The sequence below is a fragment of the Puma concolor genome, chromosome B1 (genome assembly GCF_028749965.1).
Source record: "Puma concolor isolate L17-30 chromosome B1, mPumCon1.1.hap2, whole genome shotgun sequence".
In the NCBI taxonomy this organism is placed as follows: Eukaryota; Metazoa; Chordata; class Mammalia; order Carnivora; family Felidae; genus Puma; species Puma concolor.
In genome coordinates this window covers 187,144,629-187,162,679 of record NC_141670.1, presented here as the reverse complement: position 1 = coordinate 187,162,679, position 18,051 = coordinate 187,144,629, and the positions used below count along the sequence as shown (strand labels likewise).

Below are 18,051 nucleotides of genomic sequence, written 5' to 3'. Positions count from 1 at the left end.
TCTAGATAATTATGGATGTTTTTTGATATTCAACCAAGTCTTGATAAGAGATAGTGTCTGTTTTTTTTTTTTTTTATTTCTTTATTTTTTTATTTTTTTTTTCAACGTTTATTTATTTTTGGGACAGAGAGACAGAGCATGAACGGGGGAGGAGCAGAGAGAGAGAGGGAGACACAGAATCGGAAACAGGCTCCAGGCTCTGAGCCATCAGCCCAGAGCCCGATGCGGGGCTCGAACTCACGGACCGCGAGATCGTGACCTGGCTGAAGTCGGACGCTTAACCGACTGCGCCACCCAGGCGCCCCAACTAAGAGATAGTGTCTTAAAGGTTAGCTTTAATGTGGAATCTAAAATTGCATCAGTGAACTTTTCCTACTCTGATACATTAAAATCCATTCATCTGTCTTGTGCTTTGAGTGGATCGTTCACTAGTGCATGATTTTATAATATCATGTGTCGGTCATTTGGAAAACACTGGTTCGCTGAATTGTGCAGATCTTCCAAATGCTGACGCCTTTCTCCACGCAGTATCTAAAAGTCAGGTTTTATGAATATCAGCACCAGTTTCATCAGATGATCTTCAAGTGCTACGGCTGTCAAGCACACGGTGGCAGATACAGATTTTCCAAAATTCTAATTTTTGCATGAATATTTAAATGTTATCATTGGCAATAAATACTGCCAGTTATTCTGCTTACAGTGACAGGCTTACTTTATTTTCAAGAAAGTATCCACCAAATACCCATGTATGAATCATCATAGCCTATCTGCCAGTCATTCTTTCAAGGAAGAAAGGAATCCCATTAACAGTAACAAAGTGCCTGGCTTCACTCACAGCCAAGACAATTTCTTAAATGCTTTCCCTTGTGGTAACCATTGTACTTTGGTATCAGTGAAAGTGCTTTATGTATACTTCCTAATTCTGTAACACAGAATATTAAAAAGATCTGTACTCAAGGGTTGAGATCTAACTAAATCAATAATTTTAATAGCTTCATTAAATACTAATGGGAACCGTCAGTATGTGGCAAAAAGGAATACAGTGACCACTCGTGTGGTTCAAGGCCACCACCATGACTCCTGGCAACAGCAGTTTTCCCCACCTGTGCTTTTGACCATCCGTGCAATGTCAACACAGTTGAAAGGGCAAATAACATTTTGCTACTATAAAAATAGTATCAGCCTCACTGACCCTTAAGGCATCTTTGGGACTTCCAGGGGTCTGTCCACCATCCTTCCCTGTGAAGTACTGCCCTAGAGTAGATTGACAGGTGATACTTCTAAAATTAATTTGTAATGTACACGTGCACACACACATATAGATGATTTAAATGTACTTTATGAAAATGGAACACAAAATTTAAATTCAGTTTACGGTCCCTGAATCTATAGTGTTCTAATCTTTCAGTAGTTTGTAGTTTGTTTAGTGTCTTGGCATTTAGCAGATTTTGGTCACTTCACTTGGAATAATACCAATGTGATGGAACCACTTACTAAATAGAATGATGTTAAGGCGTGCCTGGGTGGCTCAGTGTGTTAAGCATCTGACTTCTGCTCAGGTCATGATCTCACAGCTCATGGGTTTGAGCCCCGTGTCGGGCTCTGTGCTGACAGCTCGGAGCCTGGAGCCTCCTTCAGATTCTGTGTCTCCCTGTCTCTCTGCCCCTCCCCAGCTCACACTCTGTCTCTCTTTCAAAAATAAACAAACATTAAAAAAAAATAATGTTAACTGTATAAAGTTTTTGAAGCCTGCTTCTTTGGTTTATGACATTTAAAATTTTAATTCTGTGTTTCTAGTACTTGAAAGATGAAGATGATGATCTTGTGTCACCTCCTAACACAGAAGGAAACCAGTGGTATGATTTTCTTCAAAATAGCAACCACCTTAAAGGTATTTAGTGAACCTAGTAGAATTTGGCCATGTTTATACTTAATTTGAGACCAGTGTATTAGCTATGAGTGTTGCTGAACAGTTGTTGAATATGTATCTCAGTTCTTTAGATCTTTTGTGTCTATTGTAGTTGATTAGAGAAACAGCAGAATAGCAAACAGTATGACGTTCCCATGATAGAAAACACCCTGATATTAACTGTGATGTAGTAAGATTATTTATTTTCAGGTATTCTTTATATTATCTGTTTTGTACCATATAGAAACTAGGATATTGGGAAGAAAATTATAGAGCCTGCTAGTGAGAGCAGTCTTTTTCTGATTACAATTTGTTAATTTCTGAAAGCATAATGATGCTTAACTGTTCTTCTGAGGTTGTAGGTTCTTAGTGTACGTGTGCCTTTCATTCTCTAGGATCTTAAGATGTTGGTATAGTAAAACTATCCAGCATTATTAGGGATGAAAACAAAATAGCAACCATTAAATGTCAGAACTTCACTATTTTACATGACCGTATTTGAAGCAGTATTTTTTTTGCTTTCTCTAAGAGTAATCTGATCACAGTCTATCAGTTTCTTAGATCTCTAGGCTGATAGCCACATATGTGTATTTCCTCCTTTAATCCTCACAGAACCTAGGGGGTAGGTACCTGTTATCCCCATTTACTGTCGAGGAGACTGAAGGTCAGAGAAGGCCCAAGATCACACAAGCTACCGTGCAGTGGAGCCAGGGTTCTGCTGACTTCAAAACCTAAGTTTTTAACTCGACTCAGGAGTAATCTCTGCCACTTGTGTCTGGTTGCTGTTTATCTGAATCAATGAATGAATGAATGAGGATGGATGGGGGAAGGAGAGAATTCTTTGAGGCCCAGAACTCTGCTTATTGCTCTTTTGTTTTAACTCCAGAAGCCCAGATTCTTTTTCAGAGCAGGACATATTTTGTATTGCTTGAGATACATTGATGTCAGTTAGTTATCGAATGGAGGGAGAATAAAGGTATGGCCAACTCATCTCTTTGCTGTGTTTAATCAGGTGGCCCCCCCAGCCTGAGGAGCGCTGATGGCAATGTGCTAGCCGGGGTGGCATCTGGGCCCTGTCACTAGAGTGGGCTAATGCTGGTTCTGGGAACTCTGATGGGCTAAAAATGGGCCCTACCCTTTTTGTCTTGACATCTGTGACTGAACAGGAAGGCCTAATCTTAGCTACAGGCCTCATGTTTAACCAAGATGCACTTCAGTATTACTGACTCCATCTCCTAAATGCTCGAGGTTTGCTGGTATGTGATTTGGGACAACCTCGTTAATTCTCCAGTTTCTTAGTCTAGTGTGAAGAAATACCCGCTATTATTATGGAACTATTAAAACTTTAATGAAACTTCTTTCTAGCACTTTGCAAAAGTCATGTGCTAAGTACTCGATACAGGTGCTTTCTCAGGGTCCATGAGAGTCAGTGTTGTGTTGGAATCTGCTCTACGACTTCTTAGGAATGTGGCTGAGGGCCAATTGTCCAACCTCTTTGTACCCCAGTTTCCCATCAGTAAAATGAGGATGATAGTAGTGCCTCCCTCAAAATCTGTCGTGAAGATTAACTAAACGTAGATAAAGCAGTTTGTGCCGGCACATGGCTCATAAGCGGCCAGTGTGCTCGCATCTGAGCTGTTTTTACTCAAAACACTTCTGACACTGGGGCGCCTGGATGGCTCAGTCGGTTAAGCATCTGGTTCTTGATTTTGGCTCAGGGCCTGATCTCACCTGTTCGTGGGATCGAGCCCCGTGTCGGGCTCTGCGCTGACAGTGGGGAACCTGCTTGGGATTCTCTATCTCTCTCTCTCTCTGCCCTTCCCTGTCTCTCTTGCTGTCTCTCACAAAAATAAATAAACTTAAAAAAAACAAAAAAACAAAAAAACAAAACCTGACAAAATGGGAGCTTTTTCTCTCCTGAGACCAGTTCTCAGGTCAACTGGGTGCCCGATGTCATCAGTTCCCCAGGTTGCCCACATTTCTGTTGCTCCCCCTCTACCACCACCTTCAGGTTGATAATTTGCTAAAATGGCTCATGAAACTCAAGCACTTTACTTAGATTTACTGGTTTACTGTAAAGATACAACTCGGAACAGCCAAGTGGAAGAGATGCGTAGGGCAGGGTATGGGGGAGGGGCTCGGAACTTCCCTGCCTGCTCTGGGCATGCCACCCTCCCAACACCGGGAAGCCCTCTGAAGCCCACTGGTTGGGTTTTGTATGGGGATTTCATTACGTAGGCATGCTTGATTAAATCATTGGTTGTTAGTGATTGAATTCCACTCCAGCTTCTCTCCCTGCCCTGGAAGTTGGGGGATGGAGCTGAAAAGTCCAGACTTCTCATCAGAGCTTGGTCTTTCTGGTGACCAGTCCTCATCCTGAAGCTATCCTAGGGATCTACCCACAGTCATCTCATTACAACAAAAGATGTTCCTATCACCCTTATCACTCAGGAAATTCTGAGGGTTTTAGAGCTCTGTGCCAGGAACCAGGGGCAAAGACCAAATGTCTTTCTCTGCTCCCACAGCATCTGTTACCTGTGGGGAGCTTATAATGTTGACCTGATTAAAGCTCACTTTGTCCAGCATAGCTGGGACAGGAGATGCTGCAGGTGAGGGAGAAGCCTGCAGAACTCAGAAGAGTGCAGGCCTGGGAGGCAGAGGGTTTGATTTACAGGTCTAGATTGTTAGTCATTTCCACACTGGGCAATTGCCCAGATCTTCTGTGCCTCATTTTTTAGTCTGTAAGTTGGAGAGTGAGATGCTTACTTTGCACAGCTGCTGTGAGCAGTAGGAAGAACAGATACAAAGGACTGGAGCGTAGTTGGTATCCATAAACGCTGAATCATACAGGACTGTCTCCTGGTAAAGTGGCCTTTTGAAAAGTAAAGAGCTTATTTACACAGCACTAGTTTCTCGTCTCCTGTTTCTGTTTTTAAGTATTATAGTCTTCCGGAACCGTGCTGGACTGTTGTCACCCCATTGTGGCAAAGAGTAGAGAAGAACAAACTTTATTATATGTCTTTTGGTTCCCAAATGATTCCCTCCTCATACCCAGTGGAAGCATACTATTTGATTTTGGTAGGGAAAACAGAATAAAGAATACCAAGTTGCTAGGACTCGGATTGTAGTTAAGTGCGGTGGTTTTTAGGGGGGTACTTAGGGGTGGCAGCAGGCGATGATGAAAGGCAGAAGGCCATACTCGTTTCCAGTGAGGTGGGTGTGAAGGATAATGAAAGGGCCAGGGAGATTTCCACTGCCCCATAAGCTGCGCGGGCTGGCTCTGACGAGATTATTTTCTCCTAATCATTTGGTTTGCTATAGCTTTGTGTTTTTGTTTTTGTTTTTCTTTCTCTTTTTGTTTGAAACCAGAAAGTCCTTTGCTGTTTCCATATTATCCTCGAAAATCATTGCATTTTGTGAAAAGGCGGATGGAGAACATTATTGACCTATGCTTGCAAAAACCGGCCGTAAGTTTGAAAGAAATGCATGTCTTTGAGTAGGAGTGAAAATATCTACAATATGTGGCTCACTTATGCAAACGATCATGGTTATTAAGGTGAGCCACGTGAAAATGCTGATAGTCAACTTCTGGCTAACAAAAATGGCAGTTTCATATGGTTTACCCTAACATTTCCTTTTATTGTTAGTTCCTTACATAAATTAAAAGTAACAAATACAGGGTTACTGAAAGGGTTGGCATCATTATTATTTGTTCCCAGAACAGACTTCCTTCCTTCCTTCCCTCCTTCCTTCCTTCCTTCCTTCCTTTTTCTTTTTTAACGTTTATTTATTTTTTGAGAGACAGAGAGAGACAGAGCATGAGCAGGGGAGGGGCAGAGAGAGAGAGAGAGGGAGTCACAGAATCCGAAGCAGGCTGCAGGCTCCAAGCTGTCAGCACAGAGCCCAACGCGGGGCTTGAACTCATGAGCACTGAGATCATGACCTAAGAGGAAGTTGGAGCTTAACCGACCGAGCTGCCCAGGCGCCCCCAGACCAAACTTCTTATAAACAGTCTTAGTTATGGGGCTTTTGTGTCTCCAGCTGACTCCTGCAGGAGGGAGGATGGCTGTTCTGAGACGCTGGGCTGGGGTGGGGGTTCTTAGCCTGCCGTGCACTTCTCTCCAACATCCTTTTCAGCTCAGAATTTCATCTCTCTCTTTTCCTTACTGTTAACGACTGTCATTGAAGTTTCCTGTGAGAAAGCTTCGTGATCTAGATGGTTTTTTACTAGATTTGAACAGCGATGGTCAGGTACTTTGTGTAGAGTATCTGTGTGTGTGTGTATGTACATGCTTTAATTGTGTTTTTAAATCTGTTTTTATTTAGGATGTAATTGGAAAATCGATGAATCAAGCAATCTGTATTCCATTATATAGGGATGCTAGAAGGTAATTCTGTTTCCTTTTTGGATGGTAAAATTCAGCGGCCAATTTAATTTTTTCTTACCTTTTCTTCTTTTGTTTTAGTGAGGACTGTACACGCAGATTGTTCAAATTTCCTTTTCTGTAAGTGTGTTTTTCCCCATCTCACGTGAACAATGCAGTTTTGTTCTCTGCAATGATAGCTAAATATCATGTTTTGATATTGATTTTTTTCCTTAGGTGGAATAATAAAACCTCAAATCTACATTATCTTCTTTTTACAATTTTAGAAGATTCACTTTATAAAATGTGCATCTTAAGGAGACATACTGATATTTCCCAGTAAGTATTAATCTAAAGTTTGAATTAGATAAGATTGTATTTTTAAAAAAATTTTTTTAATGTTTATTCATTTTTGAGAGAGAGAAACTGAGTGGGGGAGGGGCAGAGAGAGAGTGAGATACAGAATCTGAAGCAGGCTCCCGTCTCTGAGCTGTCAGCACAGAGTCCAATGTGGGACTCGAACTCATGGACTGCGAGATGATGACCTGAGCCGAGGTCGAACGCTTAATTGAGCCACCCAGGTGCCCCTATTATTTTTAATAGTAAAACGTACAGCGTCCCTTTCCTACATTTTGGGGTTTAGTTAAGCCACCTTCTGACTTTAGGCTTGTCACCGAACTGTCCTTAGTCTTAGTTTTCACATCATTAAGATGATAATGCCAAATCAGGAAGCTATGTGAACCCTTCTGATTCTGGGTTATTAATTTTATACAGGTATAGCTATGACATGTAGGATTTCTTTAGGGTTAAGAAAAATACAACAGCAGAGCACTGAGGATTGTATCTCATGAATGTGTAGCAGTTCAAAACTGTGTTTTTGGTTCCTTATTGAAAGGATTTTTACCTCAGGCTAAGTTTGCCTTTCATTAAACAAGAGGCCTTGCCTGTAGAGACTTCTCTTGAGAATCTGAAATGAAAATTCTAAAAAAAATAAATCATATACAGAATACCATTAGTATCTCAAATAGCTTTTTTTTAAATTTGTTTTGAGAGAGATAGAGACAGCACGAGTCGGGGAGGGGCAAAGAGTGGGAGACAGACTCCCAAGCAGGCTCCATACTATGAGCACAGAGCCCTCGAACTCACAAAACCATGAGATCATGACCTGAGCCGAAACCAAGAGTCGGACACTTAATCAATTGAGCCACCCATGCGCCCCTCAGATGGTTTTTAATCTGAATTTGAAGGAAGTTTTTTGAGGCCAAGATGAGGCCAGAGAGAAATAATTTGGTTGTTCGAAGTGCCCTTAATTTTTTAAGGTATCTAGCTACTTTAGTGACTAAGATTTTAAACCAAGTTGTCGTTTTGACGTAGGTTTGTCTATTTAGGCGTTTAAATAAGTTGTCAGTGTTGAAGAGTGAACATAATGGTATTTTGGTCTGGGGCTTGCTGTTCAGGTAAATATACTAACGCTGACAATCCTGTTCTTTCAAGCATTTAGATTATTGGCTATCCGAGTTTTTCCATAGTCTTTTTTTTTTTTTTCCCCTCCTTCTTTCTTCAAGATCTGTAACTAATGGACTGATTGCTGTTACATTTGGGAGCTTCACCTACGCCACAACTGAAAAAGTGAGAAGAAGGTAAATCTTGAATCTTGTTTGGATGAGATTGTATATATATATGTATGATATGTGTGTGTGCTTAATAAATGCAATTTTAGAAATACGGTTAGACTCAGTTACAGTGTTGATACCGTCCTTAGGAGGCCTTTGTAACTTGCAGCGTAGGGGACAGGATTGCTTATGTGTGTTATGCTTTGATTTGACTTAACAATTGAATGGAACCTTCCTGCCCTACAGGAATTTATACAGCTGTGGTTTCCTGTAATTAATACTTCTGTGCTCCCCTGGCTGTTAAGAAAGGGTGGTCGTTCCAAGGGGTATATGGCTGGAGTTCTTGTTACAACCAACAGTAATGTGAGGTGGTGTCATTCTCACTATTCTGGGAAGTCCTTAGGATATAAAAGGGTAACGTTACCAAAATCACCCCTGAGTGTGTGGAATGAACACTAATCATAGGCCAGTCTTTTTCTCATTCTCTTTTCCTTACATAAAAGGAGTTTTTAATGATGACGTCTTTGAAGTTGTTGTGACTTTTCCTGTGTGAGTCTTATTTTTACTTTTCAGTCTAGTTAGCCCAGTTTCTTTACTCAGTATACCAGCGAGGTGCCATTCATGGAGTTTCCACAGGCTTAAGGCCTAACTCTTGATATCAAGAGTTTTTTGGAACTGTGAACCGACCTCACCCTCACAGACTTTCCTTTTTTCATGATGACCTGTTTTTAGGGCCTAGTTGTATTTGTGAATACTCGGTACAATAGATAACTGACTTTAGTGCAAACTAATGATATATTTTAAATGTAATTAAATAGAATGTCACTTGGTTTTTGTTTCATTAATGTTTTTGTATTGTACCAGTAGCATGTTATGTATACAGTATTTTCTCAGTAGTCCGGATCATCTCTGACATAAAAGAATGTACTTTACTTGTAGCACCTACAGTTGTTTAGATGCACAGTTTTATGATGACGAAACCGTAACGGTAGTTCTTAAAGACACAGTGGGGCGCGAAGGAAGAGACAGACTCTTGGTCCAGTTGCCGTTGTCTTCAGTGTATAACAGTGAGGATTCTGCAGAATATCAGTTCACTGGGGATTACTCGACAAGGTAACCACCTCCTTAGTAAGAGTATCTCTCTGTCATGACAGTTAAATGTTTTTTAATGTGTATCGCACATTTTAGTACCTTAGGTAGGGTAGACAGTGGTTACTAGGAATAGTGGTAAAGTCAGCTGAGCAGAAGTACTATATTTTATTTAAGAAAACACGGACTTTGGCAGCTCTTCTACCCTTTTGCTTTACTAATAAATCAAGAAGCATTTGCTAACATAAGGTGGGGAATTACCTGGAGTGGAGAATAGGATTTCTGTTAGTTCTGTTTTCAAGCATAGCATTAATCTCAGGTGATAGTAGAATTAATTATTTTAGATTTGCTCTTAGTGCTTTCCTACCAGAATTAGGACCTCGGTAGCCACATGGAGGGTACACAACCAATTCCAGAGATGGTTTTAGTTTTCTTAGATTTAAGTGAGTAGATCCCTCCTCTAATTTAAAAATGTGTCCGGGGGCGCCTGGGCGGCGCAGTCGGTTAAGCATCCGACTTCAGCCAGGTCACGATCTCGCGGTCCGTGAGTTCGAGCCCCGCGTCAGGCTCTGGGCTGATGGCTCAGAGCCTGGAGCCTGTTTCCGATTCTGTGTCTCCCTCTCTCTCTGCCTCTCCCCCATTCATGCTCTGTTTCTCTCTGTCCCAAAAATAAATAAACGTTGAAGAACGCATTTTAATAAAAAAAAAATAAATAAATAAAAAATAAAAATGTGTCCATTTGCTTTCCTTGAAAAGGGATCAAAAACCGTAGTAAGATGACATTCTGGCTACTTGGAATGGCAGAATTTTCCTAGAAGATAGTATCATAGCTTTTTAGATAGTGGCTGATAGAATTCTATTGGAAATGGGAGTATTGGTAGAAATGAAACCCATGGTGGATCCTGTTACTACCCCTTGTAAACCAGGGAGAAGATCCCCTTTTCATTCCTGGGTTGGTTTCTTTCCCCTTCCCAGGCTAGATGAACAGCGTAGTGCTATTCCCACACGTACCATGCATTTTGAGAAGCATTGGAGATTACTGGAAAGTATGAAAGCGCAGTACGTTGCTGGGAATGGTTTTCGCAAAGTATCCTGTGTGGTAAGTATTTACAGATTGTTTACGGACTCAGTAACAGGAAGAAGTGACTTTGGATCTATGAGGTCCTTTCAGAAAGTGTAAACATTTTGTGATGTATTGCTTTTATTGATTATGAGCATGTTGTGGTCTTAGCTGTGTACCTTTCTTGTTCTGAGAAGTCTTACTGAGTAATAACAATTGTAGATGTTATTTATTTATTTATTTTTTAAGTAATCGCTACACCCAAAGTGGGGCTTACACTTATGTCCCCGAGACCAAGAATCGCATGCTCTTCTACCCAAGCTAGCCAGGAACCCCTGGCTTTTAATTATCATGACATTGTCACTGTTATAGGTAGAGATCCTTTTGCAGCAAATGAGGCTGAGTTTAGTGATTTTGTTGTAAATCAATGAAAAATAACTTTCGTATAAGACCATTCTTCAGATTTCTGATTTCTTATATATCATGTATTAGTTAAGCCATTAATTTAAAAACTCTTGAACCTTTTCTTCTCCAGTTGAGCTCAAATCTCCGTCATGTAAGAGTATTTGAAATGGACATAGATGATGAATGGGAGCTTGATGAGTCTTCAGATGAAGAGGAGGAGGCCAGTAATAAGCCTGTGAAGATAAAGGAGGAAGTGCTTTCAGAGTCGGAGGCAGAGAACCAGCCAGCCAGTGCTGCTTTAGCTCCAGAGATCGTCATCAAGGTGGAAAAACTTGACCCTGAGCTGGACCCCTAATCTAGCTTGCCATTATTTTGTACGTTCTCATTATGTCAGGAAGGACATGGGAGATGGACTAAGATGTTTTGGACCACTCTTAATTTTCTTTGTGTAACAAAGAAATAAACCATAGATTATATTTTTCCTTACTCTGCTTCATCTTCTCTTAGTGGTGTAGTCACTATGATAGACTTTCTTCTTGCTGAGATTTCTTTTTAATACTGTGTGCAGAATTCATATTTAAAGTAAAGATAAATTGAATGGGAAGAGAATTTCAGTCTTTTCTGTTAAAAGATAGGTACTAGAAATCATTCCTATATCAAGAAGAAATTAAATTTAAATAATCAAAATGTAGATTACATTTATTCCTGTTTTTTCCATCTTCTTCTTTCTAGTTTATTCCAGGTCTCCAGAATACTTTCAAAATTATGTTTTCAAAGTAAATTACACTGCTTTATTATAATGCTAAACAAGCCAAAAGATGGATGTTCCCTTTACGATCTAAATAGCAAAAACACTGCTTGGCACCGACGTGATTATCTTCTCGTTTTGTTGCCATATTTAAGCTCTGAATTCTTTGAATTGGCAGCATTTAGATGTGTCTTTTTCCTCCGTTTAGAATTGGTCAAGGACACACAGTGGCTTTCTGTGTAACGCCTTGGGAATGCTGGAAATGTGGATCAGCTAAACCTAACTTCACGTTGGTGCAGATGAACTGTTAATTTCCTGATGCTCATTCCTAAAGTTGAGTGGTATTGTCATGTGGCTTTCAAAGAATTTCTAGTTTATATATGAATTGTAGTATCAGTTCACCAATAAATGAAAAGAATCACTTTTTAAAGCTTTAAATATCTTTGGGTAGGAAAATATACTATAATCAGAGGAGTGGGTAACTGTAGGATTTTGTGTCATTTGTCTGTTTCTTTAAATAGTACCTGTTACACTTGGATTGTAGGTACATCATGCTTTAGATACTCCAGGTACCTCAGTTGGTCTGGTCTGTGTTGGTTTAAAGGGAAAACTGAAGAGAAGCCACTATTGTGTGCGTGAGCTTGGAATTCAGAGCTGTGATCTTCAGGAGACCGACTGTTAGCATGCAGCCTTGCACGTAGCAGGCCTTGAACATGATTAATACATAATTTACGTAAATGCTGATTGGTGGTTGGTCAGTTTCATGGCGTAATGTAGAGTGTCTTGAATTAACTTTTGTAAGCAAGAAAGGTAATCTGTCAGATGACATTACAGCTTGTTAGAATGAGTTACAGTTTCACAATGAGCAACCAGTTCTTTATTAGACAGTAATCTGCCCCCGTGTGACTTCAGTGTGAAATTTATAAAGATTTTTGGATATGTGCACATTTGCTTCCTGCAGTTCCAGCCTAGGGATAAATCGAAACCAAGACTCCCAGACTCTGCCTTCATCCTGAGCCAAGAGTCAGTACTGTTGATGTATAAGCTATCCCATAACGTCAAGTTAAATTGATGTGAATCATCCTTAATCTTCGGAGAATTGTTTTTTCATTAATTCTTTCATTAATTCATTAATTCTTTTAATGTATATGATAAATATTTAGGAACTGGATTTGTATGATATCAAAGTGTAGAAAGTTTTGAACTGATACCTGAATTCCTTTTTAAGTTTTAATAAGTAGAATGCAGATAATCTGTTTAAGTTTAGATATAAGCTATGATTTCCACACCATTGGACACTTTGCTTTTAATGTTTAGGAAGAATTTGACTATTGTAGACTATCATTTTATTTCCAGTTTATTTAATAGCAGACGCTAAATTTGAGTTTTGAATTTAGTGAGTAACCAGCAAAGTGGGCTGTGGAGGACCTTGGGCAGTGGACTTTTCCAGATGCAGGCTGTGTGTGGAGCTCTGGGCCCTGACCCTCATACAGTGGGCATAAGCGAGTGCCTGTCTAAAGGTTTGAGGGTTAAATGGGTGTTTGTAGAGCGTTGTGGTTGGTACATGAGACACCTGATGAAGATTAGCACTTATTGTAATTCCCGCTTCTCTTTTCCAGGATAAAATGTGTTGATTTTTTAGAAATTTAAACAGCCTTTGTTTTTTCTTTTTCTTGTTTTTCTTCTTCTTCTTCTTCTTCTTCTTCTTCTTCTTCTTTCTTGGTGCCTGACTTAATGGGACTGTGACAATAGTTTTCCTCTAATTCTCTGGCTTTGTAGTGTGTTGTTGTTTTTTTTTTTTTTTTTCTAATTCTCTGGCTTTGTGGTTTTATTTTTTTTCATTCTTGATTTTTTTTTTCCAAAACAAAAATTTTCCACTTATCAGAATGCTAAAAGATTTTATCTTTATCCAAAGCATTTGAATTTAAATGTGAAGAAAACTCTTAGGTTCTAGTATAACCTTGGGTTATATGACACCATAAACCTTGGGTTTATGACACCATCAACTAGGGAATCTCTCTTAGATACAGATACCTGAGTTAATCTAACTGCTTCCCATTCGTATGGAAATCCAGCAAGCAAACACGTGCTAAATACTTCTGGAGAATGCTGTTATTGAAATCATGGGTTGCGTGAATTCTCTGGACAGATCAGTTTCTTTGGCACCCGTTGAAGTTGTGGCAATTATTATAGACTGATTGCACCTATTAGAATATACATTTGTCCAACATACCACTTTTAGTTCTCGCTGAGCAGAGAGATGGTACTTAGAATTACACTAAGTCAAGGTCACAAAAACCTTACAGCATGAGAGTAAGGATTATGTTAAAGCAGGAAATAGTGTTTGAACTCTTAGGAATTGTCAGTTCAGAAATTCTCAATTGTTCAAGGGTTAGTTCTATGAAAATGAATTGTTAATATGTGGGTAATCGATGTTTTTCACTTTCTGAGCTCACTAGAACAGGATTTTCCATGAAGCAGCTTTCACCACATCAAAATTGCCTGGGCCGTTGATTAAATATGCAAATTTATGCCACCTAATTTTATGCCCACTAAAGCTGAGAACCTTTATATTGTGTGGAGGCTATTTTTTAGTGATCAATGCTTATCATTTTTCAATTAAAAGCTGTTCCCTGGGGTGCCTGGGTGGCTCAGTCCGTAAAGCGTCCCACTTCTGCTCAGGTCACGATCTCACGGTTTGTGAGTTCGAGCCCTGCGTCGAGCTCTGTGCTGACAGCTCAGAGCCTAGAGCCTGCTTCAGATTCTGTGTCTCCCCTCTCTCTGCCCCTGCCATGCTCACACTCTGTCTCTGTGTCTCAATAAAAAATAAACATTAAAAAAAAAAAACGCAAACTCCATTAGGTGCATTGAAAACTGTATTTTTTCCCTTACAAATGACCCTGATGTGAATTTTACATGCAACATGTGCCCAGTTACGTAGGTGTGTTTAAATGATGGTGGGCCTAATTGTACCCTGAGTCTGTGCACTGGAGCATGTAGAACTGGATCCTGTAAGGCCACATTTTAACCTTAAGCTCATGGTCAGCTGAGTGGTAGATGCTGAGGTGGGTCTGTATGGGCCAGCCAGGTTGGTTAACAGGCCATTAGGACTCCTAAATGTCACCTTTGCTCTGGTGTGTGCAGTCCGACTGAGCACACAGCACCCTGAGACACTGGGTGTAGTGATGATAAATGCATCCTGCATCATGACTAAATGATACGGTGTTTATTGACTTGGTGGATGTTTTAAGTGTGAAAGCAAGGAGACAGGTTTGTAATTCACGCATCCTGCCCTTCCAACTTCCAGTGTTGTCGTATCCTCCCAACCAGATTGGAAACTTCAGGAAGTCTTTGTGTTTTTTTGTTTTAATTTATTTTGAGAGAGAGAGAGAGAGAGCATCTCAAGCAGGCTCCGCACTGTCAGCACGGAGCCTGACGTGGGGCTCGAACCCACGAATTGTGAGCTCGTGACCTGAGAGGAAATCAAGGGTTGGACACTTAACCGACTGAGCTACCCAGACGCCCCAGGAAGTGTTTTGATTCACTCCTGTATTCCTCATTCCTGTTGCACAGTGACCATTATTGTTTTAATTTGTATGTTTTCCACTTTCAGGTATTAGAGCTGGGTCTTTAGGAGCCCAGCTATGTACTATAAATTGGTATCCGCGACTGTAAATGTGTTAAATGATGCTGCAAAATCTACTAACGTTGATAACGTGTTCCTTACCTTTTTCCCTTCCACCGCTGTGTCCCGCCCACTGCTGCAGGAAGAGGTGTGAAGGATAAGTGTATGTAAATACGATGTGGTTTGTTCTTAGGCTGTAACGCCAAGATCTCCGAGTAGCAGAGTGGACATGGAAGGGGCGAAGACCGTTGTCATGGGGTCGTGGGGGTATAGAGCCCATTTCCCCCCTGCTGCAGGAGGAGCCGTCAGAGGAGACTTGGAAAGAGTAGCCCCGGAGGCAGGAGGAGACCCAGGTGACGGGTTTAATGGAAACCCAGTCAGGGGAGCCGTCAGTCACGTCAAATGCTGCCAAGAAGTGGAGGAAGTGAGTGATGAGGATTAGCTCTTAACGTCTGAAAAATTGAGTCAGTGGTGGTTGCCGTTGGGACAACTTTCAGCCTTGTTAGCCTGTTCTCCAAGACTCTGCCCCTGCAGTCTTCAGCAGTCCTCTCAAGGCTTCCCCCTGGCAGACTGGCTTTCTTTCCTTTTCTTGGAAGAACCGAATTCTTTCTACCCCAGGGCTTTGGGACGCGCTGTTTGCCAGGAATGCCTTTCCCTGACGTTTCACAGGCTTAATTCTCTTTCTCACTTCCTAAAGCCCACTGTTATTTTGGGAGTCTCTACCCCTCCCCCTCATGCCACTTGCCACAGTTAGCACTTATGTCCTAATTGGGTGCTTATTTTATTGCCTAAGTTAGATTACAAACCCTGTAACAGAGACCGTGCCCATTTTGTTTACCTCCCTACACCCAGTGCCTGCTGTAGTGCCTAGCATGCAGTAGGTGCTCAAGAAATACTTGATCAGATTACCGAACATGCTAACATACAGCGGAGTAGACACTGGTTTGAGGGTATGAAAGAGAAATTATCCTGAAGTTTTAACATTACAGTGCGTTGAATTTGTTCACAAATTTGTTGTGCCCCCAAATTTGCAAACTGACCGACAGATTACATTCCCTCACGATAGAAACTTATCATTGTTGGTCCAGCCCGTGCCTGCTGAAAGTGACAATGAGCAGTCTTCCTCGAGCCACCCCCTCTATCCAGAGACTGGTGACCTTACACCTAGATTTCCCAGTCGGGATTATGAGTTTTCAGCCTCCATATCATTTTAAGGCCTTTGTTTTTGTGACTTTCAGAAATGATGGGTTTAAACGATGACTTGTAGTTAAAAAAAGACTTCAGTCGTGATGCCAACAGAAATGGGTTCCAAGGGTGGAGGGTGGTGGCGGGAGCCCGGTGGGAGTGGGTGTGTGGAGCGGGTGTGAGTTGAGGAAGTGGGGGGCCGCCGATGGGGGCAACGTGTGAAGAATTTCGCTGCAAGAGTAGGAGGGGGCATGGATGGCATCAGGAGCTTTTTTAAAAAAAGATGATGATAGGAAAGCATATTTATACATCACAGCAGTGATGCACGGAACGGGGAGAAACTGACCATTTCTCGAGAAAAGAGAAGCGTGACTGCAAGTGAAATCCTTGAGAAGGCAAAAAGAGTGTGAGACCCAGTGACCGAAGGAAGGCCCAGCCTTGGGCTGGAGCACAGTGTCCCTTGCATCCTAACAGGTGCCTGTGGGGACACGGGCGGCTGGTGCAGTTTCCCCTGTGAACTAGGTGTCACGGTCTCCGGAGAGTGACAAGCAGTGACTTCCCCCCACTCGCTGGGAAAGCGGGGGTGTCGAGGGTGCCCTGGAGACATGTGGTGTCACTTTAAAGTGAGTCCACTTACTGGGATCATTTTGTCTCGCTGGAGCATTGTTTTTTGGGGGGTTTTGCCAACCCATTACAAGCAGGCAGGGAAGGGGAGGGGGTGGGGAAGTAGTAACACAGTGACAGGGTCAGCGGATTGGAAGGTGGAGGATTGTGGGATTTTGGAACCAGAAGACAGGCAATGGCTGGCGAGGGCTGTTTGCAGTCACTATGCCAGAGGTGGCGAAGCTGACACCTGTCCTGTATGCCTGCCTGTGGTGCTGGTGACTGCTACTGGGAAAGGAGGGAACCCCTGGAGCTAGGGGGTCAAGAACGGAGTGTCCAGCCAGGGTTCCGGATGGCTCGCACGCGTGTCTGTTAAAGTCACCAAACGGGGGCGCCTGGGTGGCGCAGTCGGTTGAGCGTCCGACTTCAGCCAGGTCACGATCTCGTGGTCCGGGAGTTCGAGCCCCGCGTCGGGCTCTGGGCTGATGGCTCAGAGCCTGGAGCCTGTTTCCGATTCTGTGTCTCCCTCTCTCTCTGCCCCTCCCCCATTCATGCTTTGTCTCTCTCTGTCACAAAAATAAATAAACGTTGAAAAAAAAAATTAAAAAAAAAAAATAAAAAAATAAAGTCACCAAACGATGGCAGCAGTGATAGTGGAGAAGGTGAGAGGGCGTGGGCGCTGAGGTCACCCATGAATGAGGACACGTGGCCAAGCAACGAATGATAGTAGCAAGGGCAACCGAGGAGAACAGGAAGCTGTGTGTATGTGCTTTGAAAGGAAAGGGTGCCTTGGGTGGCTCAGTTGGTTGAGCGTCCAGCTTGATTTTGGCTCAGGTCACGTTCTCACAGTTCGTGAGATTGAGCCCTACATTGGGCTCCGTGCTGACAGCACTGAGCCTGCCCGGGATTCTCACTCTCTCCCTTTCTGTGTGTTCCTTCCTCCACTCATGTACGTGCTCTCTCTCTCAAAAATAAATAAGTAAAAACATTAAAAAAAAAAAAAAAAAAGGGCTTGGAGGGAGTCAGCAACTGACTCACAGTCTCCTGGTAGGTAGTGAGGCCGAGGTTCAAACCTGGGCAGGCTGAGGCCAAGCCATGCTCCTAAAGCCCTGGGCAACTGCGAGGAGCTTGAAACAGATACCCATGCTTCTAGGGATACGGTGCAGAATAAAATACTAAACCAGCACGGAGGCATGGATCGTGTTTGTAATTCCTGTATCAGCCGTAAGTTAGTACTTCTTCCATCTGGGCCACCCAGTAAAGGCTGTAATGAATATGGAGGTCTTCTTTGATTTGATTTTGAAGCTGGACGCAGCAGCCCTCCCTGTTGGCTTTGGGAGGCCATGTGTAGGGCTGCTGTCTGGCCTAATCATGCCTTTTTTTTTTTTTTTTAATCCAAGTTAGTTAATGTATAGTGTAATAATGATTTCAGGAATAGAATTTAGTGATT

The 18,051-nt window shown here is 41.9% G+C and overlaps 1 protein-coding gene across 1 annotated transcript in view; it reads left to right on the top strand.

The window, feature by feature from the left end:
• Positions 1-10,926, top strand: part of ANAPC4 (anaphase promoting complex subunit 4) — a 33,996-nt gene extending 23,070 nt beyond the window's left edge. The window contains exons 20-28 of the mRNA XM_025921433.2: positions 1,798-1,891; positions 5,279-5,376; positions 6,236-6,297; positions 6,376-6,414; positions 6,511-6,612; positions 7,839-7,913; positions 8,826-8,999; positions 9,951-10,074; positions 10,571-10,926. Coding sequence (XP_025777218.1) covers positions 1,798-1,891; positions 5,279-5,376; positions 6,236-6,297; positions 6,376-6,414; positions 6,511-6,612; positions 7,839-7,913; positions 8,826-8,999; positions 9,951-10,074; positions 10,571-10,795 — 993 coding nt within the window. The 3' untranslated portion in view covers positions 10,796-10,926. The remainder of the gene's footprint in view (positions 1-1,797; positions 1,892-5,278; positions 5,377-6,235; positions 6,298-6,375; positions 6,415-6,510; positions 6,613-7,838; positions 7,914-8,825; positions 9,000-9,950; positions 10,075-10,570) is intronic.
• Positions 10,927-18,051: the final 7,125 nt, after the last annotated feature.